This window comes from Ctenopharyngodon idella, chromosome 5 (genome assembly GCF_019924925.1).
Source record: "Ctenopharyngodon idella isolate HZGC_01 chromosome 5, HZGC01, whole genome shotgun sequence".
NCBI lineage: Eukaryota > Metazoa > Chordata > Actinopteri > Cypriniformes > Xenocyprididae > Ctenopharyngodon > Ctenopharyngodon idella.
This window is the reverse complement of record NC_067224.1, coordinates 9,024,494-9,042,185: the sequence shown is the minus strand read 5'-3', so window position 1 is coordinate 9,042,185 and position 17,692 is coordinate 9,024,494. Positions and strand designations below refer to the sequence as shown.

At 36.5% G+C, this 17,692-nt stretch overlaps 1 protein-coding gene and 1 long non-coding RNA gene across 3 annotated transcripts in view; one reads left to right on the top strand and one right to left on the bottom strand.

The window, feature by feature from the left end:
* Positions 1-561: 561 nt before the first annotated feature.
* Positions 562-10,472, bottom strand: tbx2a (T-box transcription factor 2a). 2 transcript variants are annotated; one of them, XM_051892893.1, is made up of 7 exons: positions 9,740-10,472; positions 8,836-9,103; positions 7,956-8,102; positions 7,125-7,201; positions 6,866-7,044; positions 4,401-5,005; positions 562-3,919 (listed from the first exon to the last, which is right to left on the bottom strand). In XM_051892893.1, exons 1-7 carry the CDS (start codon positions 10,096-10,098, stop codon positions 3,482-3,484), a joined length of 2,073 nt encoding a protein of 690 aa, XP_051748853.1. In that variant the 5' UTR covers positions 10,099-10,472; the 3' UTR covers positions 562-3,481. The 2 variants fall into 2 exon arrangements, with proteins under 2 accessions (XP_051748853.1, XP_051748854.1); XM_051892894.1 differs by having other exon boundaries at positions 6,866-7,032; positions 9,740-10,471.
* A 178-nt stretch (positions 10,473-10,650) lies between these two features.
* LOC127512209 (uncharacterized) overlaps positions 10,651-17,692 on the top strand; it is a 33,722-nt gene continuing 26,680 nt past the window's right edge. Inside the window, exon 1 of the long non-coding RNA XR_007930151.1 lies at positions 10,651-12,200. This is a non-coding gene — a long non-coding RNA (uncharacterized LOC127512209). The remainder of the gene's footprint in view (positions 12,201-17,692) is intronic.

The window sequence follows — 17,692 nt, the reverse complement described above, 5'->3', positions numbered from 1 at the left end:
TGGTGCAGTCGCTCAATGTCTGGTATAATTTTAGTCTCAAACAAAGACAACACCAAAACAATTCACAACCTATGTTTCCATTTTCAGACATAGTGAAATGTCTTGATTTGGTAAAATATTTCCTTACTTCTTAAGAGTTACACTAAAAAGTCTGGTGTAATAAACAGGCAGGGAAGTAAAACACAGGGTTAAGGTTACATTTCATGACTCGACTGAACTCAGTCACTGTAACCTCAACCAAACACAATGTTTAAAGCTAGCAGGTCTGAAGCTAACTAGGCAGAGCTGACATTCTGAATCAGAAGACTGCAATTGTTATGTGTTTAAAACGTCTTTAAGATAGCAGACTGTATAAAGGTACCAAAAACAATTTAGTTTGCGCAATACTGACAAATTATTTTTAAAAATTGAACTCCATGAACGTCATGTTGTAATTGATTAATTTGTTGTCTGCTCGTGTTACGTGTCAGTCTTGCTATGAGCTAAACACTGTTTAGTATAGCATGACAATAAATCTGTTTGACTGGACCAGCAGTACAGAGTCATTGAAACATCAATGTATGAAGAGTCAAAAATGCCATTGGTTTTTTAATTATTCAGTATACCCGCAATTCGAGGCAAAAATAAAATCAACTTCAGTTCAAAATCAGATTATAAATTCAATACACACCTCTCAAAGAAATGATGGGCTCATACATTGCATTATTTACCAGCAGAGGGCGATGTGAACTTGAAAAGGGCAATAACAAAAACTTCAGTTATAAGAGTGACAGGTCATGCATCCAATCTGGGTGATACAAGTGTATCAAGCCCAATGATTTGCAGTTATCAAAGATTCGGGCAAGAATCAACTGTTAGACTTCTTCAAACTATTTAAATTATATTGCGACAGACTGACTTTCCCCTCGTTGGTTATCAGCAGGGCCTAATACAGCATACAGCAATGCTGCTTTAATTTGTATCTCTCTGCTGGAAGCAACAGAAGAAGCCTCCACCAAGAAAACAACTATTCAGAGTTTATGGTCACCAAATGTTTTATCATTTGCACGAAATTCATTTCTGTCATTAATTTTTAGGGTGTTTGTCTTGTGCAACCTCAAATAGTACAGCTAAGAAAACGTTTTCAAAACATTTAAAAAATTTTTGATATATTTTTGATATGTAGATAAAACTACAGGCTAGTTAATGGCAGTCGGACTAGGCTTTTGAATTGTCAGTTCACCGTCCGATACCATGTCGGATGTATATATATATATATATTAAAAAAAAAAAAAAACCACACACATAGGTTATAGCCTGTAGGCGTAGATAGGCCTATAATTCAGAAAACACACTACTACTACAACAACAATAATAATTTTCTCTTTACTTCTGTAAATACACACTGTTTGCAATTTACTAGCATTTGTGCACGTTTAATGTGTAACTAACTGTGTTTAAAGCACTAGAAGCCGTTTGAAGGGTCCAGAGGGATAGACATGCGCTCATTCTTCAGTTGTTTGGGACTCATTCTGAGGCGGCTATTGGAGCCAAGTGATCAGTCATTGACTAATTGTTTTAGACAAACATTTTTTTCTCCATGAGAGTACAAGGTCGAGAATTTGGCTCTGTTAATTGGACGCAACAGAATTTAACAATAGGCTCTCAATAAAACGAGTTTTGTGATTATGGTTTTAGAAAGAGAAGAAAAGAGGCGAGGGGGCTCTCTAATTACCAGCCAGGACTCTGGAGATCCCGTCGGCCATTGTGCGCGGGTGTGCAGAGGCTGTGTGGCCGGCAGGCAGGCGACAGGCGCCGGATTGTGAACAAAGGACTGTCTGCTGCTGAGGCTGTGAGGCGTCCCTGCCGCGGCGATTAACCCTTCCACCAGGACGGTGACACTTTTCTCGACTCCCTATCCTCCCCCACCCCGGGCATAATGGTACAGTATAGAGATATAACAGGTGAAGAAAAGATGAATGTAGCTATATTAACGACCGACACCTAAGAAAAGTCCCGCACAGAACAAACAACACATTGTAACAAGCACAGAGCAAGTCGGTTCAAATAGCATATCACAAATGTGCTTTTTCAAGTTGGTGAACGAATTATGGTGAACACAGAAAGATTTTTGAAGATATTGCCTATGTCTAATTTGTACTGCAATAAATCAGAAGTCATTAGCCTATTCATTATTAGATCGCAGTGACTGAAACTTTTGTCATAACATTGTCAATAATCTAGGCTAGGCCTACATCCCGGCGATCAACAGATGGCGCAGCTACATCAGATTTAGCTGCAGGTAACTGCAGAACGTAACACAACCAGTTTAATCAGTTTAACTATATTAATGTATTTTATATAAGCACGACGACATTGTTAGATTAAATTAAATGATGTACTTGATCTCAACTCACAAATACAGTTAATGTTTGAATCCCAGGATCACGCAAGGCAAAAAGCTGCAAGATTCACGCATCTTACCTAAACAATGGCAATAACACTGACGTATATAGAAAATAAAACGTAAGCTAATGCTTGTAACAGTATTATTTACACGGAAACATATTTACATAAATATACAGTCTTATATTTACATAGGTTAAATGAAGTAATACAAAAGACTAAATGAACACTTTCGTTTTATTTAACTGAGAGAATGCAACAAAATCGCTCATTTACCCGAAAATCCAGCACCGAGATGTTTAAACAGATAGCTCTCATAAGAGAAACTACACAATGACCTTCTCAATGCAAGATTAGAAAGAAACCTGAGTTGTCCCTGCCTATGGACCATCGTTAAATTTAAACACCTTTTGTTGAATTTAGCTACAAAAAAAAAAAAAAAAAAAAAGTATAACCAGAGATTTAGATTTACAGTGGCTTTTCCTTTACTTCTGGCAGGATATCACAAACATCACATTCGGTTTCCTGCTATCAAGCGCTAATGTTCATATCTGTAAATGGGAAAATATATATAAATGTAACAAATCGAGACCTAATAGTATTTACACACCAATGTACAGTTTTGAATAAATTAAAATCTGTCTCCTTCAGTCCATTATCCTTATTTACATATGTGTTACTTTTATTATTATAAATAATTAGAAAAACAGGTCCCAGACATAGGCAACTTAAACGTTGAGCATCTTCAGATGTTGTCAGAAATTGTTGCGTTTACAGTCCTTTTTCAAAATGCACTGAAATGTGTGAGCTTAAAATGGGCAACCCCATTTAAATAGCTAAAGAACAGTCCAGGGAATTTGCGCTTTTTTCATAATATAATTTCATCGCCAAATCAAGGATGAACGAAATCAGCATGCTTTGTAGATCCAAAAGGGGTGTGTAACATTTGCTACAGCTCTCGTCGAATTCCAGCCTTGAGTTGATAAGAGATGTTCCATTGTCTGAGCCATAACTTCAACCGACAAACTGACCTTTTTTTTTTTTTTTCATTGAAGCATTGTTATGTAATAAAGAGTCAGTGGTTGTGTTCATGGGGTCACTTTGGTGAATCGCTACGGGGTGACACGTCTCTGTGTTTCTCCAGTCCGCTGACTAATCTTTGTATATTCTGCAGTTCGTTAATGGAATCCTTCCCTGAAGATTTGGGAGATCTTGTATTCTGGCTGCTTCCGGTTTTATGGCTGTGGTGCTCAGATATGGGACTGCTCTCCCTGCTGCCTGATTTCGATGACTCTGACTCCGCGCTCAGAGTGCTTGGTATTCCGGTGGTGAGCAGACCGGAGCTTTGAGGAATAGACACGGGGATCTGATAGGGGCTGAATCGCAACCTTGGCCGCGTGCTGCTGAGAAAGGGGTTCCGGCCAAGGGTGGACGCGGCACTGCTGGCGGGGAGAGCAGAGGCCGCTGCAGCGGCAGCCGCCATGTACGTGTACGGGTAGGGTAGCAGTCCCCCGAACGGTGGCATGGAGATACCCTAAATGTAAAACAAACAACAAGCTATTTTAACTAATTGTCAGACCAAAATAAAGACACAAATTCAGCTTGTTAAGAAATATAATTATAGTTAGTACATTGTAGCCAATTGTGTTGCTATCGCGCGAAGCAAAATCAAAATGAACATGGCTGAGCGCGGTTAGCAAATATCTGCATTTGTTTACTGCGTGATATAATAATGGAAAAAATTCTGTCTCCAAGCATAAACATCAATTTCCCTTGTTTAGGACTGATTCCAAATTCAGCTATAGCCTACATTGTTTAACAGAACTGATGGAACTGTTTACAAATGTAAAATGATGGCAGATTTAGGCTACAACAGATAAAGAACAAGAACTACTAAATACTGTATCTTGGGAATGCTGTGATAATATCTGGAAATACTGTTGGCAAATATTTAGAAATAGGTTTGAAATTCATTTTACCAGCTATTAGACTATAGTCATAAATAATCATCATACCTGAGATGCAAGCATATGTTGTGATAAGTGGAATGGGAAAGGGTTGGGTGAACTGGTACTCTGAGAGGAGAGGCTGCCATTCTCTAGTCCACTTGCTCCAGACATTGAGGCTAACAAATGTCCCATGCCCATGGTTGAGAAAGCACTAGGAGTCATAGCAAACTGCCCGGGGTGAAATAAGAGTGGTTGCCCTGTACTCAGTGGGTTAAAGAAATGTTGATTGTGTAAACCAGAGAGGGCTAGACTTTGCAAGTGACCTGCGCTGAAATGCGATGGGCTCTCTGTTTGAACCATCAGAGGAGAAAAGCCATCTTTGACTGTGCTCAGGCCCACAGAGTCTGCATCCTTTTTGGAGGTGTCTGATTCTTTCAAATTCCTGCTGTCCAGTTTGTCCTTCTCCAAGTTTCTGATGCTGAAGACAGAATCATTCTCTTTCCTCGAATCCGAGTAGTCCCCTTTCTTTTCTAGGTTAGATCTGTCCTTGACTCTGTCCTCACAACGTGGGCTGAATGGTGATCGTGGTCTCTGATCTGGACTATTGTCTCTGATCATTCCATCATCATGTTGGTCAAGTTCGTTGTCGCTTTCATTGCAGTTTTTGTCGTCTGGAAGATACAAATATTTTAAGCACATCAAATTTATTTTCGTTTGATAAAACCAAAGAAATTGTTCCTTTAATACATTTATTTTGTAATTTCGACTCCCTAAAAAAACACACCAACTTGCATCTGTTTAATTCCTCCCTGTGATTACACAAGGATCGATGAAATGTTTTCCATGATAACTACTTCCTCTGTTTTCATCCGTGGCACAATGAGCGTGACTTCATGAAACATTTGAGATTTGGATAGTTCGAAGGAAAAAAATTAATGAGCTCCTAATTAATTGTGATGAAATTCAGATGACAAATTGGCAGACCCAAAGCATGTGCATGAGACATTCTCTATATCTTCTGCACTTAGTTTAAATACCCCGAGGGGTTACAAATCTTAGCAACTAATCTTATTCTCAGAATTTTCACAACATGTAAATTGACAATATTCACACATTTTTAATATATTCTGAGGATCTACAAATGCATTCTTCTAACCAAAATGACAGCTATCCCTCAGCAAACTTCATAATACAAAAGTCATCATTCCATCTGTAAATTAGTCATAAAATAGTTTAAGCTAAATTAAAAGGCAAAATAATAAAAATAAATGCAGTTAAATTACAAGAAGTACAATTCATATTTTGCACTAAAACATGGACAGGTTTTGTCTTAAAGGGATAGTTCACCTAAAAATGAAAATTCTGTCATCATTTACTCACCCTCATGTTGTTTTAAACCTGTACGAGTTTCTACACAAAAGAAGATATTTTGAAGAACATTGGTAACTACACAGTTGCTAGTCCGCGCTGACTTCCATAGTATGAAAAAAAGAAAAGAAAAGGAAGGTGTGGGGGACCAAAAACCATTTGGTTACCAACATTCTTCAAAATATCTTCTTTTGTGTTCAACTGAACAAAGAAACTCGTACAGGTTTAGAACAACTTGAGGGTGAGTAAATGATGACAGAATCTTCATTTTTGGGTGAACTATCCCTTTAAGTGAGATTTATTTCTTAATTTGTTATTAAACACCACAAAATGGTAGAATGTATGATAATAGATAAAGGCTAAGAACATTCATAACGATTAAATGTATTGAAATGTTTTTTATGGTAAACTTCCTTCTTCTGGGCTCTTTTAAAATGATTTTAGCATGTAATTTGTCAGATGTCATTTAAAATAACAGACTGGGTAATCACAAATTATAGAACAATGCTGTGCATATTTATAGTGTATGTAGCTAATTGCACATACAATTAGGCTACAGCATTCCTTTACCGGTCAACCTGGCAGTAACTATTTCACAAGTAGTTACAAAGCAGCTGTTGCAGTTACTTTATATTTTTATGTAGGCAGTTTTTATTAATTTGATTCAATCTTATTTTATAAATCTCAGTTATTTATTAATTTTATATAATTTATATCGTGCAGCATCTTCAATGGTTCTTCAATCTTCAAAGGTATGCCATGTATATATTGAAAATTCATATATTCTGCTGAAAGCAATGCATTTTGAGCGATAAACCAGACAGAACATCTCCAGCCAGACAGTTCAAACTGACAGTATCTAAACAACAGGCAACTAATTGTAAACATATTGGCACTGTAAACATATTCATCAATTCATTCTCTATCAGTGGCTTTAAATAGTTGCTCGTTCAGCAGCAGCAGCGTAAAATTCATCAACTCTCCACAAAAGAAACAAAATTATAAAAATATCGAATTCTACATGATACACATTAAAATATATTAATCTAATGCATGGTTGTAAATTCCATTCAAAAACACGTTGTTGGTGTTAACAAATAAATAGCCTAGGCTACATAAGAAACTCTGCACTAAATTAGGAAAAGTTCAATGCATGTTTTTACCTCTGGATCTGTTGAATTTAAGTGGACTTGTTGCTGATCCAATCGGTGAGTGAACTGAATCCCTGCCAGTAGTTTGTTCGCAGGATGAGGCGTCCGAATCTCCTCCATCTCGATCCACTTTGCACTGATCATCATACATGCGCATTGACGGAAGGGCTAACTGTTTTCTGAAAATTAAACTGAAATTAAATTTCTGTCATGTCATAGTGTTATTATACATATGCGATGGTTAAACAAGAGTTTAGACATAATAGCCTACCTTTTTTCTCTTCTTCCATTCCCTGTGTCTCTGAACCCTTTTGCGAATGGATTGTTATCGATTTTCAATTGTGTGATCTAGTAAAAAAAAAAAAAAGAGAGAGAGAGAGAAATTGAATTTATTGTATTTTATCATGCTTTCCGTATTTCAAATGAATAGCACTAATTTATTTTGGAATAGGCTATAATTCGTGGTCTAGTGAAATAAACTATGAAACATGTAGCCTAAATCGTGTAGGCTATAAAAACTGTCCTGGTATCTCCACAACGACAGGTTGAATTGTTTTGTGAATTAAGTTTAATCAAATCAAGTTTATAATTGAATTGTTTAATGAACAAATTAGATACTTTCGTTTGTTTAACACGAATTCATTGTGCCTTCACGTGATGTAGCCTAGTCGCACTAGCCCTTCATTTTTTCGGGGTCACATTTGATTGTTGAGCATAGGCTATTGCTAGCATCTCAAAATATACATACAAGCGAATATTCGGTGCCCGTATCGATTGTAACTGGCCCGTAAACTTTACGATCAGGGCCACCAGACTCAGTGTGCTGTCATCCCAATTATAATCAACAGAGTTGAACTCTGTTCATGACCATAACAAGAAGAAAAAAAATATTTATAAAAAAAGGGGGGGGAAAAAGAAAAAAGAAAGAAAGAAAATAGCTGCGTAGGATTGATACTAAACAGAATTCTAAAACATACAAATAGTTTTTCTGTTTCAGCTCTAATAATAAGAATATTACAACGGATAATTAAAAACAAACAAAACATTTAAAAATAAAAGGATGGCATATTTAACACTGCGTTTAAAGTGTTCTATAACTTACCTTGTCATTTTGATATGCAGTGACAGCTATAAAATCGGTCTCAGGAAATACATATGTCCTGAAGGTGCTGTAAGGGAGCTTCAGAATGTCGTTGGCTCTAACGATATGAAACCTGGGCTGGTATTTGTGCATTGAATTTAGAATGGTCTGAAAAATAGAACAGTTATCCGGTCAATAATAATCAGTGGTATCAAAATGCTGTTAAAAAGAAATATATGCACACTAAAAAATGCTTAGATTTCTCTTATTAAAATGTTTCTTACATCTTTATTGATAGTATAGTGGGTCTTATGAGAGCAGAATGCCTTTTTGTACTAGCCTATAATAATAGTAGGATTTTTGATGTGATCGTTCAGGCCTTTAGTTGTTTGGATAATTGAGTGTTTTATTTATTTATTTATTTATTTCATCGGAAGCCATAACACAACAATATTCTATAATGCCATTTAAATGATTTACATGTGGGTAGGAATACTGTCATTTAGCCTGGAGTGAAAAAAGAAAAAAAAAGTAATATCTTTGGTTTACACCGTCGATCATGGGACTTAGTTTGCCCCGTGGCATTTAAAGTTAAGGCAACTGCTCTTTCATGCTTCATTTAAGCGACAGACACTGAAAACGCGTTTGGAATCCAGTGCACCTTAAATGTCCAGACTCTGTGCTTTGCTTAATCTCGTAATCATCTTTGCTTCTTGATCACTTAGATAACTTTATACACTATAGTATCCCCTTTTCCTGTTACACTACCACTGAATGGAAATAAGGAAACAGAAATCATACCTAAGAAATCATAGGAAACAGAGTAGTTTCTGTAGTAAAACTGTAATTACATTTACATACAGACAGAGGCTACAGTTTCTGAAAGATTAATGTAACTTACAAATCCATGTTTATCCGAGATATTGTTGGTCAGTTTGAGTTTATGGAAAGCAACAGGCTTTGCCATCCACTGTTCACCCGTGGCCGGGCTATCCGGGTGAATGTACATTCGTTTGGGCATCTCCGGATCGGCCTTTCCTGCCACCATCCATCGAGAGTTGTGAAATTTGTACCGACAGTCATCTGCCGCAACAATATCCATCAAAAGTATATACTTGGCTTTTTTGTCCAGGCCGTTCACGCGTACTTTAAACGGAGGAAACATTCTCCTGTGGACGGAACAGAGATAGAATCATATCTGTTCTGTTGAATTTCTTCATCAAAATATTTATTTAATATTTTGAAGACATTTTAAAATGAATACGAAATGTAGTTCAGCTAGGTTTCCGTTTTAACCACAAATAAATATCCTTTATTTGTCGTTTGGCAAAGGCTAACAGGCTATTAACAAAATCGTACCGGATACGATCGCTAACACTTTCTAATATTTTACAAGTGTATTTAGGCCTATAGTGAAAGGGATTGTTACCCCTTTATCCTTCGTATATTTATATATTTCAGGTAGGCCTATTGATACAAAGAAGAAGAAGAAGAAAAACAGCCAATTATGGCTGGTCTTTTTTCTTCTTCCTAAAAAGTAGTTCGCCTCGTGTAGCGCAATATTTACATTGTTCAGATACATTAACTTCTTAACTTCCTTAAATAACAGGTATGAGTTTCTAAATGATAGCCTTAATAACAAAACAAATGTTATTCTAATGCTGACATGAAATAGATATTGAGCCTTCTGTGACTGTTTTGTGCCGTCGATTAAACCTTTTCTAAGTGAAATATATAAACATCGTTATGATCAAGTATACAAGGAAAAAATAAATAAATAAATAAATAAAATAAAAAAGCCTTACCTTCCAGATTTAGTGATGACCATTTCGGTTCCAATTTTGTGGAATTGATCCCAAAGCTCCTTAGCTTCTAATGTAACTTTAGGATCGTCTTCAACGTCCTCCTCTGGCTCGAGACTCTTGAAGGAGCGGAGATGAGCCGCCTGGTGGTGATGTCCAAGCGCCGCGTGTAAGCCAGCCTCAGCCGCACCAGAGAGCGCATGATCCGCCAGTGGTTTACTGAGACCCGGTGGTAAAGTGAGCGCTGGAAAGAACGAGGGTTGAGCCGCGGCAAGGAAAGCTGACATGGGAAAGTCGGCCGGCCTGTGCGCGTGAAAAGGGTGATAAGCCATAGCGTTCGCTGTGAAAACTGGATCTCTCATCGGTGCATCCAAAAAGCCAGATGAAAGTATAATATTCTAAAATAACTGCGCCTGTAACTCGCGTAAGTCCGACTGACTGCCGCCCTCTTATAACTGAAAAACAGTGGTGGTTTCGCAGTAGCTGAAAAGGACTGGTAGGAAATTTCACTACCGTCGAGGATGTCCAGTTGCAGCACAGTGATAATATCCTTCAAAAGAGCAACATTGACACTTCGGTGTAGATTTACAGCTTTTCTTCTGTCCAAGCGTCTACAGAAAGTAAAGCAGCCACAATAAGGATGCGAAATTCGTGAGCACTGATGTAGAATTGGAAGGTTTTTCCCTGACCACACTGTCTTACATGTCCCTTCTCACTGGATCCCCGCACTAATGAACCAAACCGTCTTGATTGCAGATTTTACGCATTCTGGACCAATTGTAGAGCTCCATAGGCGTGGTTTTGACAGCTCCAGCCAAGATCGTGAAGGGGGGGTTGGCTAGAAGGTGTCGGAAGCATTTGCAGTAAGAAAACATGTCAACAGAATAAAATATTAACCAATGACAGAGTAAGGATCTGGAAACCCCACCCCCGCATAACCTAACAGAGGAACGGTCATCTGGCTGTAGGCAGCCGGGTAAGAGAGTGCTTTTCCCGGCTTGTGTTTCATCAGTTTTAGGACCGTGTGCTTGATATTTATGCTCCATTGTCGAACTTTAAGAAATATATTGGACATTATATTTTGAGGTTATGTGTAACATACCAAAATGATTTAAATGTTTAATAAACTGTTGGTATTTTAACAGTTTTTAATAATATAGCAATACACACGTTAGGAAAATTCTAGTAGCATTTGTGTTAATCAACAAATGCTTATTTATTATAACGACTTTCCCAAAGTTTGCACTGTTATCTGACCTTAAATCGACCGGATGGAATATATTACAGGATGTTTTATTTCTCCAAGCAATATTCAGAACAACGTTGGTTGCACAGTGTGGGATGCTCGCCTAAAAGCAGAGTGCATTTGAAGGCGAAAAGGAAGGAAGCTTTCAGCGAGAGAATTTGTACGGTTTACGGATTGCCTACTGGAATAACGAGGTACTACTATCAGACATAGTGTGTCAAAACAACACGCAGATCTTTTTTTTTTTTTCTTTCTTTTTTTTTTTTTTTTCTCCAATAGGCTATATGCGTGCAACAAAATCGAGGGATTGTGTATTTATGTAGCCAATAATGCAAGACTCATCTGACCTCTATCCTCATTTTCACAGAACTGTTCAAGATTAGTTCACGTTAAATCGGCCGACAGGGTACAGCAGAGTAACAATCTGAGCTTTAAAGCTCCATAAGCAGTCGTGTACCTTTAAGAGGCTCGTCAACAGATCCTTGATTAAGTGGGACTCCGTTTGTTAAAGAGCGCTTGGCGCCAGCCGGCTGGAGTCCCACAATAAGAACCTACCCCTGTCAATTCATATTTACCCCCAAATTCTCAAACAGCGTGCACCAATCCACTCAATGTTCCACAAAGCTTAGCCTACATCTTGAGAAAAATGCAAAGAAATGTTTTCTTCGTGCCAGCTCCTGCTTTCAACAATTAGGTTAATTAGATCTAGTGAAAGTCCACGGATGGAAGATTTATATCCTGTGTTTGAATCGATGTCTGATCAGTTCTGGCTAGGCCATACTTTGACAAATGTAGAATGAGAAAAAAGAAGAAGAAGAATGAATGACATTAATTCCACACATAATTTGTTCAAAGATCTGGAAAGCAGTACTGCACTGTCAACAGGAAATGTATTTTATTTGTTCCTTTCAATTAACTCCTTTCATTCTCCAAAAATGCTCACTGTAAACATCAGAAATGACTTCCTACTGAAGATCTCAAAACAGCAGGACTGTCCTGAGAGGGAGACACAGGTTGCTTCCGACTTAATACTGTCAGAGATGAAGCCGCTCTGCGAGCTTGAAGTTATGACCGATGCTAGGATTTTGAGTTACGGGTCCAGGATTTTCAGCCAAGGGTTCATGGAAAATATCGCAGAACAACAGAAGAAGGACATTTTTATTTTTATTTTTTATTTTTTTTGGATCATCCTGTATCGACATGCATGTTTCGTCTTTGGTAAGACCTATATAGCCTACTTTTATTATGTGGGCAAGCTTCATATGTTCCAACGTTATGCAGAATAAATGAACGCAGGTGGGGTTTGAATTGTTCAAAAGATATTGGTAAGATAATATCCAACAACAGATGTCTGTATTTAATTGATTCTTTATGGACTATAATTCTAAATATCGAAATTATTAAGTGTATTTTATTGACTGTAAGTTATTGAACAGTAATTGATTTATTATTGATAAATATAGTATTGTTTATAAATAAGTTTTTGTAAGCTTCTTTATTAAATCTTCATTGTAATTTTAGAAAATGTGTCTTTTGTTGTTTGCATAGGCCTGTATTGAAATAATAATAATAATAATAAGAAGAAGAAGAAGAATGAATTCAATGAATCTCCCTGTTCGAGGGTATTTCAAGAGTAAATAAAAATGAATTAGCCTACACAACTATGTTGTGCAATAACATCGTTTACTTTAGTTTATATACCAGTATGTTGAAGAGATTTACACAGATTAACCCCACATGAAGCAAGTTAATGATTTTACCATGTATATACTCATCAAGTTAATTATATAAACAAAGATCCATGTAGTAGTCCAAGTCATTTATTTATTCTGGTAAATTTACGCCGAGGCCCCGTGTACCAGTTGTCAATGCAGGTGTTATAAGGGCGCGCTTTAAAACGTTTTCTAATCTTTTCTTCTTTTCCCAACATAAAACGTAACATTTTTAGTATAACCGATACTAAAGTCTTGTGAACGTACTTACTACTCTTTGGTCTTTTAGGTTAAATAACTGAGTTTAAAGAAATTAAAAAATATAAATAGCCTGTATTATTTGTCATCTATTTCCCTGCCTTAAATTATGTTGTTTCCAAAACGTTTTGCAAGCCAAGCAATCACCATTGCACAGCATCACTCACAAAATGCTCCAACGCTGTGGCTATTTATCCTGTGGATCAAGTTCTTGGCGCCAGACCGTTTAAGACCTGTCAAAGTTCTTCATATTTCTCCGGTTCAAGAACAGCCCAGAACCCCTCCTTCACACAGTCTCCTCCGTTGTTCTGTAGTGCTTCCGAAGTTATAGGTGCATATTCTGTCACCACATGAAATTGAAATGTAAAATTGTCGTTCTTCATAGGCTAGATGTTTTGGAAGATAGAGGCCAAACTAGATATTTATAGGCTAAATAACAAAGCAAGTTATTGTTTTAACATGTGGTGATATAGAAAGCAGTCTCTAAAAGTAGACATTTAGTTCATTATCATTAATTAGGCCTATTTTATGACAAATTAGCCTACATTCTGCGTTATTTTCACATAAAAACTTTTTCCTCAAAAATAATAGCCTAATTTCTCTAAGCCAGCATCAGTTGGAGGCGCTAAAATAGGTCGAAATATTTAATCACTTTTAGGCACTTTATTATTTTTGTTATGGGTCATAATGCCACAGAATCTTCTGTAAGGAGTGAACATGACTAATCCTTGGTATTTGATGATTTTTAGTTTACTCGTGAGTAAACAGGTGACCTCTACAATAACACACTGAGTAACATGAACTCTGTGGACAACTGCAATTTGAAATCACGTCATAGTTTAAGAAGAACCCGTTTTAAATATTGTATTTTTTTCTCTATATAAAATTGTGAACTTTGTTTTCTTTGTTTAGAAGGAAGATAACGATCTTAAATACAAAAGACAATTATTTATTAAGTTTGCAAACGGAGACAAGACGATATAAGAACATATGACTTGAACAGCGCTTAGTTTTAACATTCCAATTTGAAATATTAAAGTGACTGGAAATAAAATATGATAATTGGATCTATATGAATAATGTACTCCTTGTCCATTGTAAACACAAACACGCCTTTCATCCAGCATCCAAACCAAATACCCACAAGAACATAGAACAAGATTAAAACATCTAGAGATAAGAATAATATAGCCTAATATAATATAGGAATGTTCTGTTTGCAATTCCAGGATTTGGAAATGTTACTTGATAGAACAGATGTGAACTTTTCAACAGCGTTTTCTTTTATTAGGGTTTGAAATTAGTTTCTTTACGAATTATTACCAAAGAGCCCACTAACATTATTAACGACAGTGCTACAAAGTTCTGGCACAACATACAGCATTTAAAAATTCAACAACCTCACATCCAATAAGTCGCACATTTTATTACCCAGTCCGATAATATCATATATAATCTACTGGAAATATCTAGCCTATTTTTCAATATTCATCAGGTCAAGGATCAGGTAAGATTTGTTATTTTGGGGAATTTTAGTACAAACATGTAGCCTACAAGGACGAACATATGCCTAAATGTATTCTTGAAGATAGGGGCTGCTTAATCATTACTATTAAATCTCTTTGCAACGAATTATTTCCATCATGTATAGAAGATCAAGTGATCAATATGTTTTTTTGTTTGTTTGTTTGTTTGTTTGTTAGTTAGTTAGTTTTTTTTTTTAAGACGAGTGATCAATATATGTTACACACACAAAGAAAAGACAGCAACATGAATCGTCTAGCACAGAATCCCATTGTCGAATGAAGAAAGGTTTTTGAACTTTTATAGAACTCTGCTTGGCCCTTTATTCGAAAGAAAAATGGAAATTATTATTTTGAAAATGACTTTTTTTTTTAATAGTAAGAATAAAGTTTTACTGATTCCTTTTCATATTCAATAACAGAAAAATGATTTCACCTGTGCAAAAGACTGGAAAAATAGCTAATTATAAAACATGTATATTCATTTAAATTGTTGACAATATTCAGGTCTATAACTAGTCTGTATTCACTTGCAGTTGATTTAGAGATTAATATTTTATAAAATACACGAATTCCCAAATTCATCCCATTAATTCCCATTTTCTATAGCTAGCTATCTTCTCCGATTTAAATCTGATCTAAGCATTAATTTACAGACACTCATATTCTACCTGTTGATCTGCAGACTGCGCGCTGATGTTTATAGGCCATTCGTGTACAGTAATATTGATGGGCATGTATTCGCGTGGCTTTGAACCTCTGTGTCCACTGTTACAAGTTTGCGTGCTGCAAAATAAGATACAATAAAATACAAGAAGGCCTGCTTAAAAGCCTGTATTGCCATGTTGTTCGCAAATAGGCTATGCTAACAACACAATAGGTTTGAAAGCCTTAGTTATTTTAGTTATTATTTTTAAATCAAACAGTTGAGCCATGGTTGGAGATATGCTTTGCATGATGCATTAATGTATATAAATTCAAAAGGAAACAGTCCTGTTATAAGTGATTTTGTGGTGTTAATCTAAGTAGCAGTTTGGAGCCTGTAGGTTTTTTTTTTTTTTTTCTGACTGATGCATTATGGTAACAAGAGAAATACAATAAGTTGTTCCTAGCTGGCCTTTGAATTCATGTAAAATATTGCCGTATTGCTGGCCATAGTAAAAATTTCCTTTGTCCTTTTTTTTGGTCTTCATCTGTTGGCAAGTGGCAAAAAATGTTTGGGATGCCTTAAAAAGGTCATTCTTTCGGCCAGCCTCTGGGATGAGATTCACCACTGATCAAAGGCTGGCGGGAGTGTGGGGGAGAGTCAGCTCTGTTCTGGGCTGGATTGTAAGGTGAATGTATTAACTTCACAGGTCAATCTCACCCTACATCAGCACTATACACCTCTCTGTGGAATGCTCTATAGATGTTTTTATACTGCCTGGTTAATACAAACACAGGTAACTTAGCAGCTTGGGTTAGGCTGTGGGACTGTAGCGAGGGTTCATATTGGGAAGTCTGATGGAAACATTGTTGTCAGAGTGGTTATGTGGTATTGTATTGGCAACAAATGTTACTCTGTGGAAACTATCTACTTGTATTGCTTTTTTTGGTGGGTTCATGTACACATACACACACACACACATTTTCACTCCTGTCTCTCTGTGCTGAGACTGCAGGCGTATGACAATACACTTCTAGCGTAGGAAGTGATCTCAGAGGTCCCACACAAGAGGAATGGCTCCCAGGATACTGAGGGTAATAACTCGTAATTAAAGCCATACGATGAGTTGAGTCAAGAGGTGGGGAGGACAGGTTATGGGACATTACTCGCACTTCTTCTCTTCTCTTCTCTTCTCTTCTCTTCTCTTCTCTTCTCTTCTCTTCTCTTCTCTTCTCTTTCATTGCTCAGGTGATTTTATGGAGATTTAATTCATGTTTTAATTATGCATCAACTTTGTCAGATGTTTCTCACAAAATTCTGTATGAGAAATAAAAACACAAAAGAGGTAATTTTCGACAAACAACTGGCAATAAAGAGCTATAAAATAAATAAGTATGACAGATAACCTAAATAATTTCTATGCTGGAGATCATATTAAAATCTCTGACTTTTGATTGCAAATACTTCGGTTTATTGGAAAAATTTGACATCACTGGAGTCGTTTTCTCAAGAGAAACATCTGAGTAGCAGGAGACAGCAAATTCTTCATTTTATATCAATTGCTGTCTAAGAAACAACTGCTATATTACTGTAAATAGTTCAACGAAAAAGGACAATTCTTTCATAATTTACTCACTCTCAGGTCATTCCAAAGTCATATGGCTTTCTTTGTTCTGCAAAACACAAAGATATTTGGGATAATGATTCAGCTGTTTTTGTACATATTATACAAGTCAATGGTATACCCAAAACATTCCAGCTGTGAAAAAGACATTATGGTAGCTTGACATATGACTCGACTGATAAGTTATATTAAGTTATATTATAATATATATTATAAGATAAGTTATATTATAAGTCTTCTAAAGTGACATGATGGCTTTATATTATGAACTGATATTTAAGCCTTTATTCAATCTCAAATCTAATCAAAAGATTAGATTTCAGCGCACATATACACAGAATACACCAAATATGGCCACACAAATCTCACGTCAACTAAACGCCAAACTTCATTGGTACTTGCATATCACATGACCAAAGTCATGATGTTTGAGGAAAGAATATACCAGCTGAGTTGTATGGATTTTATGCTACTTTTTTATGCTACCTTTTTATTGGAGCTTTAAAGTTCTGGGTCCCATTTACTTAATATGGACAAAAAGAGCCGAAACAACATGAGGGTGAGTAAATGATATCAGAATTTGTCACGCAGTTTTCTCTTCTGCCAAAACGAGTAAGGCTGTTTGTTTGCTTTTACAGCTCAAGATCAGCATATAACTCTTTTCTCCTTCCTGAGTCCTGACTGTTCTCAATAAATTGTACACTGACTGTTTAAAGACACACTGGAAAAAAGAAAGAAAAAGACAGACAATCAGAGAACGATGACACAAAAAGAATGGAAAAGGTGTTCTGCATTTCCTCAGTCACTATTCAAGAGAAATAACGATTGGCCCACTACATCTAGCCATTCTCCAACCCCTGAATGATCAGCTCCATCTCTAGTAACATCAGAGAAGAGAGCAGACAGGAAGAGGTCCATCAATCTCGCTTGCTTTCACCTCTCCGGTC

Excerpts from the sequence above, each read along its gene's own strand:
- tbx2a (XM_051892893.1), bottom strand. The coding sequence starts at position 10,098 with ATGAGAGATCCAGTTTTCACAGCGAACGCTATGGCTTATCACCCTTTT. Across the intron at positions 8,103-8,835 it reads TCTCGGATAAACATGGATTT|ACCATTCTAAATTCAATGCA; the intron begins GTAAGTTACATT and ends TCTATTTTTCAG. Across the intron at positions 7,202-7,955 it reads CTGCATATCAAAATGACAAG|ATCACACAATTGAAAATCGA; the intron begins GTAAGTTATAGA and ends TTTTTTTACTAG.